Below are 17,606 nucleotides of genomic sequence, written 5' to 3'. Positions count from 1 at the left end.
TACACTGGTATACACAAGCATACAAACATATACACAAGCATACACACAAACAAAACACACCCACAACAAGGGATCAGTCACTCACAGAGGAAAGTATGGAACTGCAGACAGAACAGCATGACAACTGGGTGCAACAGACAAGTGGTTAAAGCGTTGGACTTTCAATCTGTGAGTCTTGGATTCAAATCTCAGTTACGGTGCCTGGTGGGTAAAGGGTGGAGATTTTTACAATCTCACAGGTCAACATATGTGCAAACTTGCTAGTGCCTGAACCCTCTTCGTGTGTATACGCACGCAGAAGATTAAATATGCACGTTAAAGATCCTGTAATCCATGTCAGCGTTTGGTGGGTTATGGAAACAAGAACATACCCAGCATGCATGCCCCCGAAAACGGAGTATGGCTGCCTGCATGGTGAGGTAAATAAATAAAACAGTCATACAAGTAAAATGCTACATGTCTGTCTGAGTGTGTATGCGTGTGTGCCTGAAATCTGATTAAATGACACAGGAAACGAATGATGAGTGCCCAATGGCAGCTGTCAGTCGGCTCTACCTAGGTAGGCAGCCTGTCGTGCAAATGACCCCGTGTTTGTAAAACACTTAGAGCTTGGTATCAGACCGAGGATAGGAGCTATGTAAGTATCCATATCAATCAATGAATGGTCCAGACTTCAACTTGACTACATCATACTGTTGGCTAAATTCTGTATTTTCAAATACAAGATAAACCAAGTTTTTCCAAATGTTGAGAATTTCAAATGTCATTTATTTTAAGGTCTAAACATGAAACTAAATAATACATACATATAAAAACATGCCACATTATATATCTATGACCAAATGGCTTTATTACAATTGTCTTGTAGAAGCAAAACATAAAATTGACACATCTGAGAAATGTTTCGATTATATAGACAAGTTGTTTTTATAAATTTTGGTAGTTTCCAATGTTCCTAGTGTGGCTTGTATTTGTGTTCAATGAAACAATACCAGAAGAATAGTTTCTAGAAATTAATGTCGTATTTTATCTTTCATACATATTGTCCTCTTTGTCATTATCTTATGCAGAATATTAGTAAATGTCACTGTATGAATGAAGGAATAAAAAAAGAGTTGCACACACATGGTTTGGTGTGTTGTGCTCTTGTGTGTGTGTGTGTGTGTGTGTGTGTGAGAGAGAGAGAGAGAGAGAGAGTGAGTGAGTGTGTGTGTGTGTGGTGTGTGCATGTTCACATGCGTGTGTGTGTATGTGTGTGTATATATATATGGGTGTGTGTGTATGTGTCCACAGAAACCTACCTGTCGGTGACTGGTGTACTACCATCCAGACGGATATATCTCATCTTCTTCTGCTTGAGGAACACTTCAATTATGTCCAGCATCATGGTGAACTGGCTGAACAACAACACTCGGTCTCCCTGCACACGCACACACACACATACATACACAGAGACATACACATACAACACACACACATACACAGGCACAAAGACATGAATACACACAAACACACACACAGAGACAACACACACACACACACACACATGAACACACACACATCCACATACACACAAAGATAGAAATACTTTAATCCTGTAATCCCTTTTTCGGCATGGAAGATGCAAAACCAAAGTGTAACAAAATAAAATTGCAGAAATGCTCACCAATGCAATAAGCACAAGGGATCACTGAGATTTTATTCCATACTGATATTAGGTGGCCACACATACAACCTTAAATGACTTTACTGACCTTGATAAAGTTACTTGAATCTAACAAATCATTCTTGCTCCAGGAAAAGTTTACAATAATTGTATGCTGAATGAATGTATGTGTATTTCTTCGCGAAAAACTTGTTTCTGATTTCGTTGTATTTGGGCATTCAATGACAAAATGAAATTTATCACCAACTTAATTTCTGCCACAGTCTCTAAATAGACGTTCTTCACAGGGGGTGCCAAAAATTTTCATCAGACTTCAATCGTAAGTGTATGTTGCTACATCAAAGATTAACCAATGGGTACATGTAAACATCTGGCAGCTGATAAATGTATTTCTTTTATACATTCACAAAACACACACACACACAGACATACATACAGACACACATACACACACACAGACATAAAAACATGCACATTCACACAAACACACAATAAACAAAAACATTCACACACTCAGTGTTGCACAAACTCATGAACTAACAAGTACAATATACTTTGAAATTAAATATTTGCTGACAGAAAAAAATGTATATCCATATCAATGATATCCTATTTCAGTCTGCCTATCGTGCTGACCACAGCACCGAAACCACTCTCCTCCACATCCTGAATAACCTACTGCTAGCGTCCGACTCGGGACAGATCTCCCTTCTCACTCTTCTTGACTTGTCAGCCGCCTTTGACACGACAGACCATTCAATCCTTCTTTCCCGTCTTCATTTTACATTTGGTATCAACGGCACTGTTCTAAACTGGTTCAAATCTTATCTCACTGATCAATTCCAGTCTGTCATTGTTGATAATTTCCAGTCTGAACCCGTTAAAATTGAACATGGAGTCCCACAGGGATCTGTTTTAGGCCCAGTGCTCTTCACACTGTACACTGCTCCTCTCGCTGAAATTATCAACCGCCATAATGTCAGTCATCATTCTTATGCTGATGACACTCAACTCCAGAAGAGTGACACACATGAAAAACTGTTGTCGCTCTTGCAAGAAACATCTAACTGCTTCCTGGATATTCAAAATTGGATGACTCTAAATAAGTTACAATTGAACGTGGACAAAACTGAAGCGATGATCATAGGAACTAAACAAAAACTCTCTTCCATTACAACTAATACAATCAAACTTGGCAGTACATCCATCCCTCTGTCCAGTTCAGTCAGGAACCTCGGCGTTGTCCTTGACAACACACTGTCCATGCAAACATTTATCAATCAGACATGTCAATCCTGCTACTGTCAACTGCGGCGCATCAGTTCCATCCGGAAATATCTGTCCATTGACGCAACAACTAGACTTGTCGTTTCTCTCATTCTCTCTCGCCTTGACTACTGTAACTCTCTATTGTCTGGTTTGCCTGCTTCATCCATTCAGTCCCTTCAGCGCATACAAAATTCTGCTGCCCGACTCGTCCTCAGAAAGAAAAGATCTGAGCACACCACTCCTCTTTTGCAACATCTCCACTGGCTCCCTGTCTCACACCGAATAAAGTACAAGATCAGCACTCTATGCTACAAATGTATTCACAAATCAGCCCCTTCCTATCTCTGTGACTGCCTTCACCTCCATCTCGCTCACTACGATCAGCTTCGGATCCACTCCACTTACGCATACCCAGATTCAAACTCTCGACTGTTGGCCGCCGTTCTTTCTCTGTCTCTGGACCTTGCAATTGGAATGAACTTCCTCTTTCGCTTCGTCAAGTCTCCACACTCAGCTCTTTCAAGTCTGGCCTTAAAACCCACCTCTTCCCAAAATAGCCTCCCTTCCCTGCCTCCTCCTTGTCTTTAATTTCTCCAGTGCGAAAGCGCTTAGATTTGTTTATGCACAAGATTCAGCGCTATATAAGTACCATTATTATTATTATTATTATCAGCTAACTCACTACCAGCTATCTCACTCTTGACAAATAACAACATAACCACCACCGACACCCAAAACCACTCACAATCTAGGAAAACAGAGTATGGCTGTTTGTATGGCAGGGCTGAAGACAGTCACACATGTAACAAATGTTCATTCATTACATGAAAGCTGAAGCACATGAACAAACACACACACACAAAGACACACATAAACACACACACTGTCTAATATCACTTAACAGTGAAAGGACATTAAACTAAAGAAAGGAAACACACACAAACACACGAAACACACATGGACACATGCACACATAGACACACAGACACAAACACATATACAAACACACAGATACAAACACATAGACAGTCACACACATAACAAAAGTTCATTCATGAACATGGAAGCACACACAAAAACAAAGAAAGACAGAATGCACACACAGACAAACACACACACACACAAACTCATAATCATAGGCACACACACACTGACCTGCTGTCTGAGGGTGTCTAGCAGACCATCCAGCTGAGACAGTTTGGCTGACTTGCCAATCCAGGATGAGTCCAGTTCATACTTCCCCAGGTGTTTCTGAACACAGGTATACACACATCTTAACCAGGTGTTTCTGAACACAGGTATACACACACTTTAACCAGGTGTTTCTGAACACAGGTACACACACACCTTCACCAGGTGTTTCTGAACACAGGTATACACACACCTTCACCAGGTGTTTCTGAACACAGGTATATAAATACACACACCATCACCAGGTGTTTTTGAACACAGGTACATACATACACACACCTTAACCAGGTGTTTCTGAACACAGGTACACACACACCTTCACCAGGTGTTTCTGAACACAGGTATACACACACCTTCACCAGGTGTTTCTGAACACAGGTATATAAATACACACACCATCACCAGGTGTTTTTGAACACAGGTACATACATACACACACCGTCACCAGGTGTTTCTGAACACAGGTACACACACACCTTCACCAGGTGTCAGGTGCACACACACACCTTCACCAGGGCTCAGGTACACACACACACACCTTCACCAGGTGTTTCTGAACACAGGTACACACACACATGCCTTCACCAGGTATTTCTGAACACAGGTACACACACACGCCTTCACCAGGTGTTTCTGAACACAGGTACACACACACATTCCTGTAACCATTTCAATGCTTCTTTCATGATCAAACAACCTGTCACTAGCAAAAACCTGCCTCCCCCAATACTGAAGTGGCAATACACATGGCAGGGAGCCTGTTGCCTCTCTTCCCCTCCCCTTCAGCCAGGTTATAAAGGGCTCTGCCTCTTCAGCTGCTCCTTACCCACTGTAATAAAGAAAAGTAAAGGGAAAGAAAGGGGCAAGAAAAGGCACAGGGCACATGTCCTAACATCCATGATACCACTGTCAGGTTTCACTATGCTTGCTTTATGTCACACCAAAGAGCTACAGGGTTAAGCACAACTCCCTATCAGTGAAAGGTAATACTGACAGGTGAGAGGTGAAGGGTTAATCAGCGGTGCTGACCTTGTACTGCTGGCAGAGGGTGATGAGGTCAAAGTCATTCATCTGGGCCATGTCCTCCATGATCAGTTTGGGCAAGGCACCACGCTCCTTGTGGGACGGCTCCTGAAATACCGCATACAGCCCCAACCCATCACCTCACACCGTCTTTTACTTTCATCTGTATGCGTGTGTGTGTGTGTGTGTGTGTGTGTGTGTGTGTTCGCGCGTGCGCATTGACTCACTGCGTGTGTATGACTGTGTGATTCACTGTGCATGCATGCATGCGTGGGTGTGTGTGTGAACTCACTGTGTGAGTGTGTGTGTGTGAACTTACTATTTAAGTGTGTGTGTGTGTGTGTGTGTGTGTGTGTGTGTGTGTGTGAATAGAATAGAATAGAATAGAATACTTTTTATTGTCATAAAACCTTAAAGTTTATAAGACACAATGAAACATAAACATGAGCATATTAAGAAGAGAAACATTCATGAACAAATTTCGCCAGCCTTGGCTGTATTTCTGTTAGAAGAATCAATTCACTAGGCTTTGCATTTGGACGACATATATGTGTGTGTGTGTGCGCATGCATGAGTGTGTATGTGTGGGTGGATACATGCATGCGTGCACCTACACCAGCACCATGCGGCCGTTACCTTGGCCAGAGTGTTGGCCATCTGCAGCAGACGCCGGTCGTCGTAGTGATGGCGCACCAGCAGGGGGTGGTTAGCCACCTTCCTCAGCTGCATGAACATGGCGATGCCCCCCCCACCCTCCCCTCCCCCTGCCACGTCCTGGGAGAAGGTGTGCAGCAGCGTGTCGTACAGTGCTCTCTGGTGGGGCAGCAGGGGGCAGTACTGCACCTCCTCCTCCTTCTTGGGCAGCTGCATCAGCACCTGGGGGACACACAGGCCGGGTCTGACTGACTGACATCTAAACACAGCGTCTATCCTCAATATCTCAGTCACAGACCAAACTCTCAGCGCTTTACAAACACACAGTCATTTGCACAACAGGCTGCCTACCTGGATGAGGCCGACGGGCAGTTGCCTTTAGGTGCTCATCATTTGTTTCCTTAATCATTCAGTCAGACTTCAGGCATGCATGCGAACATGCCCATGCATTCACACACACGTACACAATGCATGCATGCAAATTAGAGTATGTTTTACTGAAAATATTTGCCTGGTACTGCTCTCTTCTTACTGGAGCTTCTTGTATGTGTATGAAGTGCATGTACACATGGGACCTCGGTTGACTGTCTCATTTGAATGACCACGGCTCAAGTGTAGCGGAGAGGGAGATTTCCAGCAAGTGTGGAATTTGATCCTGCAAGGCCAACACTCCACTATGGAGAGGGATGTCAGTTGAGTGTGTGCTGGGGGTGTTACATGACCTGTGCATCAGATGAAATACTGTGATATTATACTTTTCAAACAACAAAAGCTCTATACCAAAATCGGGCACTTATCTATCAAGAGAATGTACCACACTGAAATTCTCCGCTATTCTTAATAGAGAAGAAGCTATGCACTGGCATTTGTCCATGACACATGCACCAGGTGAATGAATATCTTCTTCTGTATTTGTGGGCTGTAACTGTTTTTTGTTTGTTTGGTTGTTTTTTTAACCCCTAGGCTGCCTATATGATGAGATAACTCGTCATCGCAAGCATGTACGCTTCGCTGCCACAATGACGAGATAACTTGTCATCAAAATATTCTGACTTTTCCCTGGTTTGCATTCAGTTCGTTGATGAAAATGCTGGTTGCTTTAGCTCGGGGAATTTTTGTGGATTCTATTCATAGCTAGAAACCCCATCTACGTCATGAGGCAGCCCTTTATTTGAATGTTTTGGTTGGGTCACTATCACAGTGTTTTGCCTTGCTCCTTTTCCTCGCTTGTTCAACAAAATGTCGGACTGACGCCGTGCTCAAGACATGCGATCGTGGAGAACTAAATCAACAAAGATTGCTTTCTTTAGCTGATGTTCAGAAAGAATTGAAGCGTAAATTCGAAGGAGAAGACAGTGATGAACATTTATAGGATGATAGAAAATAAAGGGAGCAATCAAGAGAGTGGCCAAGATATGACTATCAGTGAGTGATGCCGGCTGCACAACCGTAGCAGACAACACAAACTAACCGAATTATTAGCAAGACACAGTGTAGGCGATTTTCTTGGCACTCAGCCAACGCGGTCTGATGAGAACTGGATCAAGTGATCATGAAAGAGGGGTGAAGATCCATATTATCACTTGGAGATGTCAATGCATTGTGTATCTGTCTCTTTTAAAAATTTTTATTGTGGTTGTTCTAGTATGATTTTGTGTGTGCAGATATCCATTTGTCCAGAAAATATGATATTTTAGTACAAATTACCTGACTAATGTTTGCAATGAACAAGTTGAAAATGTGACAAAAAATAAAACACTGATTTCAAAACAACACCATGTCCCTAAAAATATATAAAATTGGAAAACATGTGTTTTGTATTCTTTATTCATTTACCTTTCAGAAAATATATACTTTTATGGGTCTTTCTCAAATAATAAAGAGCACAGAATTTTTTGAAAATTTATACCCGTTTTTTGTGAAAAAACCCTGGTAAATAGATTTCACTTAAAGCTTATTTTCCTGGCAGCGAAAGGGTTAAGGAGGAAGGTGACAGAATGGTTAAGATGCTCAGTTGGCAATACAGAGAGTCTGTGAGGGTGTGGGTTCGAATCCTGCTCTCGCACTTCCTCCCAGGTTTGACTGGAAAATCAAACTGAGCGTCTAGTCATTCGGATGAGATGGTAAACCAAGGTCCCATGTGCAGCACATACTTGGTACACTGAAAAAGAACCCATGGCAACAAGAATGTTGTCCTCAGGCGAAGCTAGGTAAAAAGAAATCCACTCTGATAGGTACATAAATATATAACTTTTATAAGCATGCACTCAAGGCCTGACAAGCGCGTTGGGTTATGCTGCTGTCAGGCATCTGCCTAGCAGATGTGGTGCAGTGTATATGGATCTGTCCGAACAGTGACGCCTCCTTGAGAAACTGAAACCTAAAACAGGCTGTAACTCTCATGCTTGCAAATATTAACTCACTCGCTGCCATTGTCCGCATATGCGGACATCGTCGGAGAAAGCGTTGGATGCCAATGTCCGCATATGCGGACTTGGATTTTAAAAAGTCGTGCTGTCGGAGTGACGCGTCGGATGCGAAAATCAAAAGCAGATGTGATATCTTACGTCACCTCTGGTCAGCTTTTCATTCACACACGCTGCGTGTGTGTCGCGATAAGCTCAACCGCACTTGATAACAAAGCGTGCCCCCTGTCAGCTTTGTAAGTTGTTTGACAAGATGGCGTCACGGCGAAGTGTTCGACACGGTCGGAGAGGTGAAATGTTACTCAGCGTCGAAGATGCTTTGGAAATGATCCAAACTGAAGGCTCTGATGTCGAAGGAGATAATGTTGATTCTTCGGACAGTTAATTTGAACCAGATCCCGATGAACTAGAAACAGATTCGGCCACTGAAGAGAGTGTTTACAATGGAGAGGAAAGTGAGGAACATGTGCCAGCAGATGAGACAGACACAGACGACGAAACCACTGAGGAAATGGACGATTTTGCAAGTGTTTTCACCAGTGATTGGACTGACAATTTTTCCTTTTTCCCTCTTGCACATCCCTTCACTGGCATACCAGGTTTGTCAGCTGACTGGCCAGTCAACACCCAGCCGGTTGAGTTGTTTTCTTTGTTCTTTGATTTTCATTATGTAGAGACAATATTTTTTCTTGTATGAGTGAATTTCAACTTTCTTCACCACCTGTTCATACTTCATTGCATGCACTAGGTCTTCAGTTCCTCAAATAGTGTTAGAATGTGATGTGGAACATGTTGGTGTACCTTTCTGATGGGTGCAAAAATGCTAAAAAAATACACTAAATATGGATACCGCGATCAACATCAAGACGGTGAGTAAATACTTTAATTTTTTGCACACATATGGAACAACATTCCTTGCATACATATACTAAATATCAATTGTCTGGGTGTTTATTTGGTTTTTTTACAATTTTTTCCCCATCCTATACAAACCCTGGGCTTTCAGGGATTGGCAAGGGCAAAAACTCTTGGCATGGAGTGAGTTAAGGAGTGGGTGTTTTTGAAACATGTAGGACCATATTAATCCCCCGCCGTGTAGACTGCAATAATCTTGTTTCCTGGGGTATATTTCAGATGAGAGAATTAACTGAGGTCCTATGTACAGCATGCATTTAGCGTACATAAAATAACTCAAGGAAAGACATGTTTGTCCCTGGCAACATTTTGTAGAAAAATCCTCAAATACAACTGCAAGACAGAAAAAAAGGAAAAAAAACAAAAGTAGCTCTACACTTTGGCGGTGTGCTCTCCCTAAGGAAAGCAGATGGAATTCCAAGCAGAAAGATCTGTTGTGACAAAACATAACACACTATAAAACAATAAAACATAACAGAGTCCACACTGTCACAAATGTACTCTCCCTTTCTCACTCCCTGCTCACATCTTTCTTCAGCCTGCGTAGAACAAAAGGTCGCATGATGCGCTGAGCATGGGCGATGCGTTCCTTCTCATATTTCCCTTGCTCACCGTCCCCTCTCTGCACATCATAACAACAACAATAATAATAATAATAATAACAATAAAGAATTCATATAGTGCTGAATCTTGTGCAGAGATGAATCAACGCTTTCACACCAGTCATTCACATCCATACATCGCTCTGAATCTAAAGGATAACAGACAACTGACATGTACATGGAAGAAGAAAGCTGGAGAAACAACAGGAAGAGTGAGGGGAGGGGAGTGGAGTTATTTTAGACAGAGGAAGGTTTTAAGGTCAGTCTTGAAAGAGGTGAGTGCAGGGATCTGACTGAGGGAGCTCATTCAAAGTGCAAGGTCCAGAGACAGAGAAAGGGCAGTGGCCAATCATGGAGTGTTCAAATCTGGGAATACAGAGACAGACTGGGTGTGAAACTGATGATAGACAGCGAGGTGGGTAGAAAGGAAATTTTCTATCTAAAATTACGTTTAAATAACATACTAACCGTGACCCAACTGGTGCAGACTCTGGCAGGGGTCTGACATTCCTGTCCTGTGCAAACTACTATCCGCCTATGCGGAGCAGACGAAACTACAGCCGATAACCTCCCGGAAGTAGGTAACCTCCCCTTTGTCCCGCTGGTTATCGCCCTCTTTTTTCCGGCAGCCATCATGACTCCTGTACCTGTGCTCTTCATACGGCTAAGTTTTTTCGTATTTTCTGTCTGTCTGTCGATTCTCTGGCGTTCTTGTTTGTGGTCAAATTATGTCTCCAAACAGGTCACATAATTTTGTAGCTCGATTGGGGAATCATGCTAAAATTAAGGCGCGATCGCAATCGATTCGCTGACACTCTGGGCCCTCTACTCCTGGCCCTCTAAACAACGCCAACCCGCCGCCTTCTCCACTTCCTCCGCTCCCTCCGGTCGACTCCAGACCTCCGCCACCTCCTACACCTCCTCTGGTGACTTCTAGAGGTTTGTGGTCACACACTCAGGTCAGTGGGTAGAACATCACTTTCAACCAAGCACATTCTCCAAAGGGATAAAAAAAAGAAGGAGGTGTCTTTCCAGATTAAATTTCATTACAATATACGGATTTCTAAAAAAAGAAAAGAAAAAAAAAGATACAATGCTAGCACCTTGTTCAAGCAATAACTGAGTAGCTAACTGTCAGGAGATAATGTACTCTTTCAAAAACCAAACAGCACACCATAATCAGCAATGAAGAATACCTGAGGTATAACTGAACTGTAATGTAAAAAAAAAAAAAGATAAGTGAAGATGGGGTACAATAAAGAGGTGACTCACGGAGATCATGGAGAAGATTTTCTTGAGGGATGTGGTCTTTCCCTGGAAGATGTCTGGCATGACAAAGCACAGCAAGGACATCAGCTCCAGCAGGTTGTTCTGCAGAGGGGTTCCTGTCAGCAGCAGCCGTCTGTCCGCCTGCACACCTCACACATTGTAAAGCCTCAACCTTAGGTATTGATCAATCTCCTGTATTGATCTCTATCTATCTCTATGCCTGCACACATGACACACACCTCAACCTTCTGTTATTGATCTCTGTCTCTCAACCTGCACACCTGAAACACGCATCAGGCTTTTGTATTGATTAACCTTTACTGATCTCTATCTTTCCATCTGCACACATGGCACACACCTCAATCTTCTGTATTGATCTCATTCTCTCCACCTGCACACATGACACACACCTCAATCTTCTGTACTGATCTCTCTCTCAATCTCTCCACCACACCTGACACACACCTCAATCTTCTGTACTGATCTCTCTCTCAATCTCTCCACCACACCTGACACACACCTCAATCTTCTGTACTGATCTCTCTCTCAATCTCTCCACCACACCTGACACACACCTCAATCTTCTGTACTGATCTCTCTCTCAATCTCTCCACCTGCACACATGACACACACCTCAACCTTATGTATTGATCTCTCTCTTAATCTCTCCACCTGCACGCCTCACACACACCTCAACCTTCTGTACTGGTTAATCTCTGATGCTTCTCCTTTTGGGATACCACAGATTTTTCAGTACTGCATACACACAGAAGCTGGGAAGAAGGTGGGGTGTGGGGGTGTGTGTGGGGTTGGGGTTGGGGTGGGGTGGCTACTCACGGAGATCTTCATCAGGTTCTGGAAGCGGAGGGAGGACATATTCTTCAGCATGTGCCCCTCATCAAACACGGCATAGTGGAACTGGAACTTCTTGAACAGAGACCGGTCCTCCACCCCACCTGTCGCCATGTTGTACCTGTATAACAACCATGTTGTACCTGTATAACAACCATGTTGTTCCTGTATAGCAACCATGTTGTACCTGAAAGACAATCATATGTACCTGTTTTATCTGAAAGACAACTAAGCTGTAACTGTTAAACAACCACCAGGTGTACCTGTTGTACCTGAAAGATTGATTGACTGATTGATATGGATACTTACATATAGCGCCTATCCTCGGTCAGAGACCAAGCTCAAGCACTTTACAAACACGGTGTCATTTGCACAACAGGCTTTCTACCTAGGTAGTGCCGACTGACGGCTGGCACTGGGTGCTCATCATTCGTTTCCTGTGTCATTCAGATTTCAGGCACACACATATACACACTCAGACAGACATGTAGCATTTTACATGTATGACCATTTTGTTTATTCACCCTGCCATGTATGCAGCCATACTCTGTTTTCGGGGGTGTGCATGCTGGGTATGTTCTTGTTTCCATAACCAACCGAACACTGGCATGGATTACAGGATCTTTAACATGCGTATTTGATCTTCTGCATGCATATACACATGAAGGGGCTTCAGGCACTAGCAGGTCCGCACATACGTTGACCTGTGAGATCGTAAAAATCTCCACCCTTTACCCACCAGGCACCTTCACTGAGATTTGAACCCAGGACCCTCAGATTGAAAGTCCAACACTTTAACCATTTGGCTATTGCACCTGAAAGACAACCATGTGTACCTGAAATACAACCATTTTGTACCTGTGATCAACTACCTGTACCTGTTGTACCTGAAAGACAACCATGTTGAACCTGTAAAACAGTGAACTTGCTGTACCTGAAAAACAACCATGTTGTACATGTAAAACAACCAAGGTGTGTCCGAAATACAACACATGCTGTGCCTGAAATAAAACCCGAGTTGTGGGCACTCATGAAATCCCCAAACAAGGCAGACTTTCTTTTTTTTTTTTTTCACTGAAACCCCCCTCTCCCTCCCCCACACCCATCCTAAAATGCCCCATAAGACAGGAGGGGGAAGGAGACTTACGTGGTGAGGAGGACGTGGAAGTTGTCTCTGCCCTCATACATGATGGAATGTCGTGTGGCACGCCGCTCTTCCTGTGACCCGTAGTACACCACCACACCCAGTGCCGGGCACCATGCTGACAGCTCTCGCAGCCAGTTCTCTGCACACACACACACACAAACACAGAGTCTGTATCTGTTTGCTCTTGCAGCCAGTTCTCTGCACACACACACACACAATCACAGAGTCTGTATCCATTTGCTCTTGCAGCCAGTCCTCTGCACACACACACACACAAACACAGAGTCTGTATCTGTTTGCTCTTGCAGCCAGTTCTCTGCACACATGCACACAAACACACACAGAGTCTGTATATGTTTGTTCTCTCAGCCAGTTCTCTGCACACACACACACACAGAATCTGTATCTGTTTTTGTTTCCTGCTTCATTTATTATTTGTCAAATGTTTCGTAGACAGCTTTGTCAGGGAGTCATTGAAACAGCGAGAAAGAGAGACAGAGAGAGAAACATACAGAGACAGACTAGGAAAGGTACAGGGACAGACACGGAGACAGAAATGAGAGACAGACAGAGAGAAGGGACAGACAGAGAGATAGATAGAGAGAGAGAATGAGAGCAAGACAGAGAGAGCGAGAGAGAGGGACACACACACACATACACACACAGAGAGATAAAGAGACAGAAACAGAGAGACAGAGACAGAAAGAGACAAATACACACAGACCAGACAGAGGGAAAGGGAAAGACAGACAGACAGAAGAAGAGACAGACAAATGCAGACAGACAGACAGAGAGACACACACACACACACCAAGTACATATAGGGACAGAGAGATCTATAGACATACATACAGAGAGACAGAGGAAGAGAGCGAGGGTGTGGGACAGAGAGAGACACAGAGAGAGGGACAGAGGACTGACCTATAGTGGAGGATGGCACAATGATGACGTGTGGCCCCTTCTCCCCTTCCTCCATCAGGTGGGCCAGAAAGGAGATGGCCTGGATCGTCTTGCCTAGCCCCTGTCAACGCGCCCACACTTCAGTCCCCATGTCAACACATTCACAGTCCCTATGTCAACACACCCACATCCCCCTGTCAACACATCCACAATTCACAGTCCCCCTGTCAACACATCCACACTTCACAGTCCCCTGTCAACACACCCCTGTCAACACATCCACACTTCACAGTCCCCTGTCAACACACCCCTGTCAAAACATCCACACTTCACAGTCCCCTGTCAACACATCCACACTTCACAGTCCCCTGTCAACACACCCCTGTCAACACATCCACACTTCACAGTCCCCTTGTCAACACATCCACACCTCACAGTCCCCTGTCAACACATCCACACTTCACAGTCCCCTGTCAACACACCCCTGTCAACACATCCACCCTTCACAGTCCCCCTGTCAACACATCCACACTTCACAGCCCCCTGTCAACACACCCCTGTCAACACATCCACACTTCACAGTCCCCTGTCAACACATCCACACTTCACAATCCCCTTGTCAACACATCCACACCTCACAGTCCCCTGTCAACACACCCCTGTCAACACATCCACACTTCACAGTCCCCTGTCAACACACCCCTGTCAAAACATCCACACTTCACAGTCCCCTGTCAACACATCCACACTTCACAGTCCCCTGTCAACACACCCCTGTCAACACATCCACACTTCACAGTCCCCTTGTCAACACATCCACACCTCACAGTCCCCTGTCAACACATCCACACTTCACAGTCCCCTGTCAACACACCCCTGTCAACACATCCACCCTTCACAGTCCCCCTGTCAACACATCCACACTTCACAGCCCCCTGTCAACACACCCCTGTCAACACATCCACACTTCACAGCCCCCTGTCAACACACCCCTGTCAACACATCCACCCTTCACAGTCCCCTTGTCAACACATCCACACTTCACAGTCCCCTTGTCAACACATCCACACTTCACAGTCCCCTGTCAACACATCCACACTTCACAGTCCCCTGTCAACACACCTACACTTCACTGTCCCCTTGTCAACACCTCCACACTTCACGGTCCCCTTGTCAACACCTCCACACTTCACAGTCCCCTGTCAACACATCCACACTTCACAGACCCCCTGTCAACACATCCACACTTCACAGACCCCCTGTCAACACATCCACACTTCACAGTCCCCTGTCAACACACCCCTGTCAACACATCCACACTTCACAGACCCCCTGTCAACACATCCACACCTCACAGTCCCCTGTCAACACACCCCTGTCAACACATCGACACTTCACAGTCCCCTGTCAACCCATCCACACCTCACAGTCCCCTGCCAACATATCCACACTTCACAGTCCCCTGTCAACACATCCACACTTCACAGTCCCCTGTCAACACAGCCACACCTCACAGTCCCCTGTCAACACAGCCACACCTCACAGTCCCCTGTCAACACCCCTGTCAACACATCCACACTTCACAGTCCCCTGATCCACACTTCACAGTCCCCTGTCAACACAGCCACACCTCACAGTCCTCTGTCAACACAGCCACACCTCACAGTCCCTTGTCAACACAGCCACACCTCACAGTCCCCTGTCAACACCCCTGTCAACACATCCACACTTCACAGTCCCCTGTCAACACAGCCACACCTCACAGTCCCCTGTCAACACATCCACACCTCACAGTCCCCTGTCAACACATCCACACTTCACAGTCCCCTGTCAACACAGCCACACCTCACAGTCCCCTGTCAACACATCCACACCTCACAGTCCCCTGTCAACACCCCTGTCAACACATCCACACCTCACAGTCCCCTGTCAACACATCCACACTTCACAGTCCCCTGTCAGTATATCCAGTACAGGGGTGGGTCACTTTCCCCAGCCCCTTTCAAGACATTCACACACACATCATTTTCCCTCAGACTACCAGCTGGACCACATGAAAATATGTCTTTATAGTCTTGAATCTCATTCATGCCACATGTCCAGTTAAATGCACCTGGAGCTGTAGGGTAAATGCTATCAAAATGCACATTATTAATATTAGTATAATGATTATGATCATTATCATTATTACTATCACTATTATGATTATCATTATGATAATTAAGGGAAAGGGCAACGTACCATTTCATCAGCCAGGATGCCGTTCAGCTCCTGGGCGTGCATGATCCTAAGCCAGTTCAGTCCAATCAGCTGGTAAGGCTTCAGCTCATACCTTTCTCATACATGCACACACACACACACACACACACACACACACACACACCACAAACACCCCACATGCAGAGATTTAAGCTCAGAAACAGTTTTGTTAGAAGCATTCATGCCAACAAAAATCATCCAGTGTCAGAAATAATATGTTTTCATTCTTTTCCTTCTAACACCATGGATTTTCAAGCCACTCTGTTTCAAGAATGTCTCTGACAACAAATACCTGTGTGAAAACAATGGCATCAAATGGCATGATTTTATCTCCAATGTCAGAAGTCAGAGAGTGATTCCAGAAGACTCTCATGTCATCCATCATTTGCAAACATCTCCACTGGCTGGGAGATGTACTGAGACTCCCCGCTACAAAGTTGCATGCCATGTCCTGAACTGGACACCTATAGACCGAAGAAAGAGAGGATGGCTCAAGATGAACTGGTAGCAAACAGTGGAGAGAGACCTCTGACAGACAATGGGTGACACAAGCAAAAACTGGTTGAAGACTGCAGACAATGGAGCACTATGCTCCATGCATCCAATGATGCTGGAGCATGTATAGTTTCAAGAATGTTGTGAACCTGGACTCATGGCTATACAGTGCAGGATCCAAACATAATTCAACACATCTTCATAAAACTTAAACAGAAGTGAGTCTTAATGCCAAAAACAAAGTAAAAGAAAGGGAGAGTAAAAACAACAACAACAACAACAAATAAAACCCCACCTAAATGCCTGACACAGAAATTTGTATTGTACAGAAGGATTCCCACCAATGACATCCACACCCTGAAACACCCCCTCACTCCTAGACCTGACACCACCCTGCAATGCACAGACATTGCTATTGTTATTTATTTATTTATTTATTATTTTATTTTTTTGCATGGGGGGCAGGTGTCTAAAATCACACAATGTAAACAGACATTAAACCAAATGAACACAGAGACTGATGGCTGATGGAGGGAGGGCAAGAGGGAGAGAACCCACAATGAAATCAACACAGATACTCTGAGGAGAGAAGGGAGACAGAAAGAACCCACAATGAAAACAGAAAGAACCCACAATGAAATCAACACAGATACTCTGAGGCAAGGAGGGAGACAGAAAGAACCCACAATGAAAACAGAAAGAACCCATAATGAAATCAACACAGATACTCTGAGGAGAGAAGGGAGACAGAAAGAACCCACAACCAAATCAACACAGATACACTGAGGCAAGGAGGGAGACAGAAAGAACCCACAACCAAATCAACACAGATACACTGAGGCAAGGAGGGAGACAGAAAGAACCCACAACCAAATCAACACAAATACTCTGAGGCAAGGAGGAAGACAGAAAGAACCCACAATGAAATCGACACAAAT

The 17,606-nt window shown here is 44.4% G+C and overlaps 1 protein-coding gene across 2 annotated transcripts in view; it reads right to left on the bottom strand.

Annotated features, from left to right (window-relative positions):
• The window catches only part of LOC143282996 (SWI/SNF-related matrix-associated actin-dependent regulator of chromatin subfamily A containing DEAD/H box 1B-like), a 44,484-nt gene that overhangs the window by 5,204 nt on the left and 21,674 nt on the right, over positions 1–17,606 (bottom strand). For both annotated transcript variants that reach the window (XM_076588971.1, XM_076588972.1), the window contains 10 exons: positions 16,156–16,246; positions 13,936–14,035; positions 13,015–13,153; positions 11,853–11,988; positions 11,019–11,156; positions 9,671–9,766; positions 5,786–6,025; positions 5,156–5,257; positions 4,091–4,186; positions 1,302–1,420 (listed from right to left, as the gene is read on the bottom strand). In XM_076588971.1, coding sequence (XP_076445086.1) covers positions 1,302–1,420; positions 4,091–4,186; positions 5,156–5,257; positions 5,786–6,025; positions 9,671–9,766; positions 11,019–11,156; positions 11,853–11,988; positions 13,015–13,153; positions 13,936–14,035; positions 16,156–16,246 — 1,257 coding nt within the window. The remainder of the gene's footprint in view (positions 1–1,301; positions 1,421–4,090; positions 4,187–5,155; positions 5,258–5,785; positions 6,026–9,670; positions 9,767–11,018; positions 11,157–11,852; positions 11,989–13,014; positions 13,154–13,935; positions 14,036–16,155; positions 16,247–17,606) is intronic.

Source organism: Babylonia areolata, chromosome 6, assembly GCF_041734735.1.
Source record: "Babylonia areolata isolate BAREFJ2019XMU chromosome 6, ASM4173473v1, whole genome shotgun sequence".
Taxonomy (NCBI): domain Eukaryota; kingdom Metazoa; phylum Mollusca; class Gastropoda; order Neogastropoda; family Buccinidae; genus Babylonia; species Babylonia areolata.
Note: the sequence above shows the minus strand (reverse complement) of the source record. Positions and strands in the feature narration are given on the sequence as shown.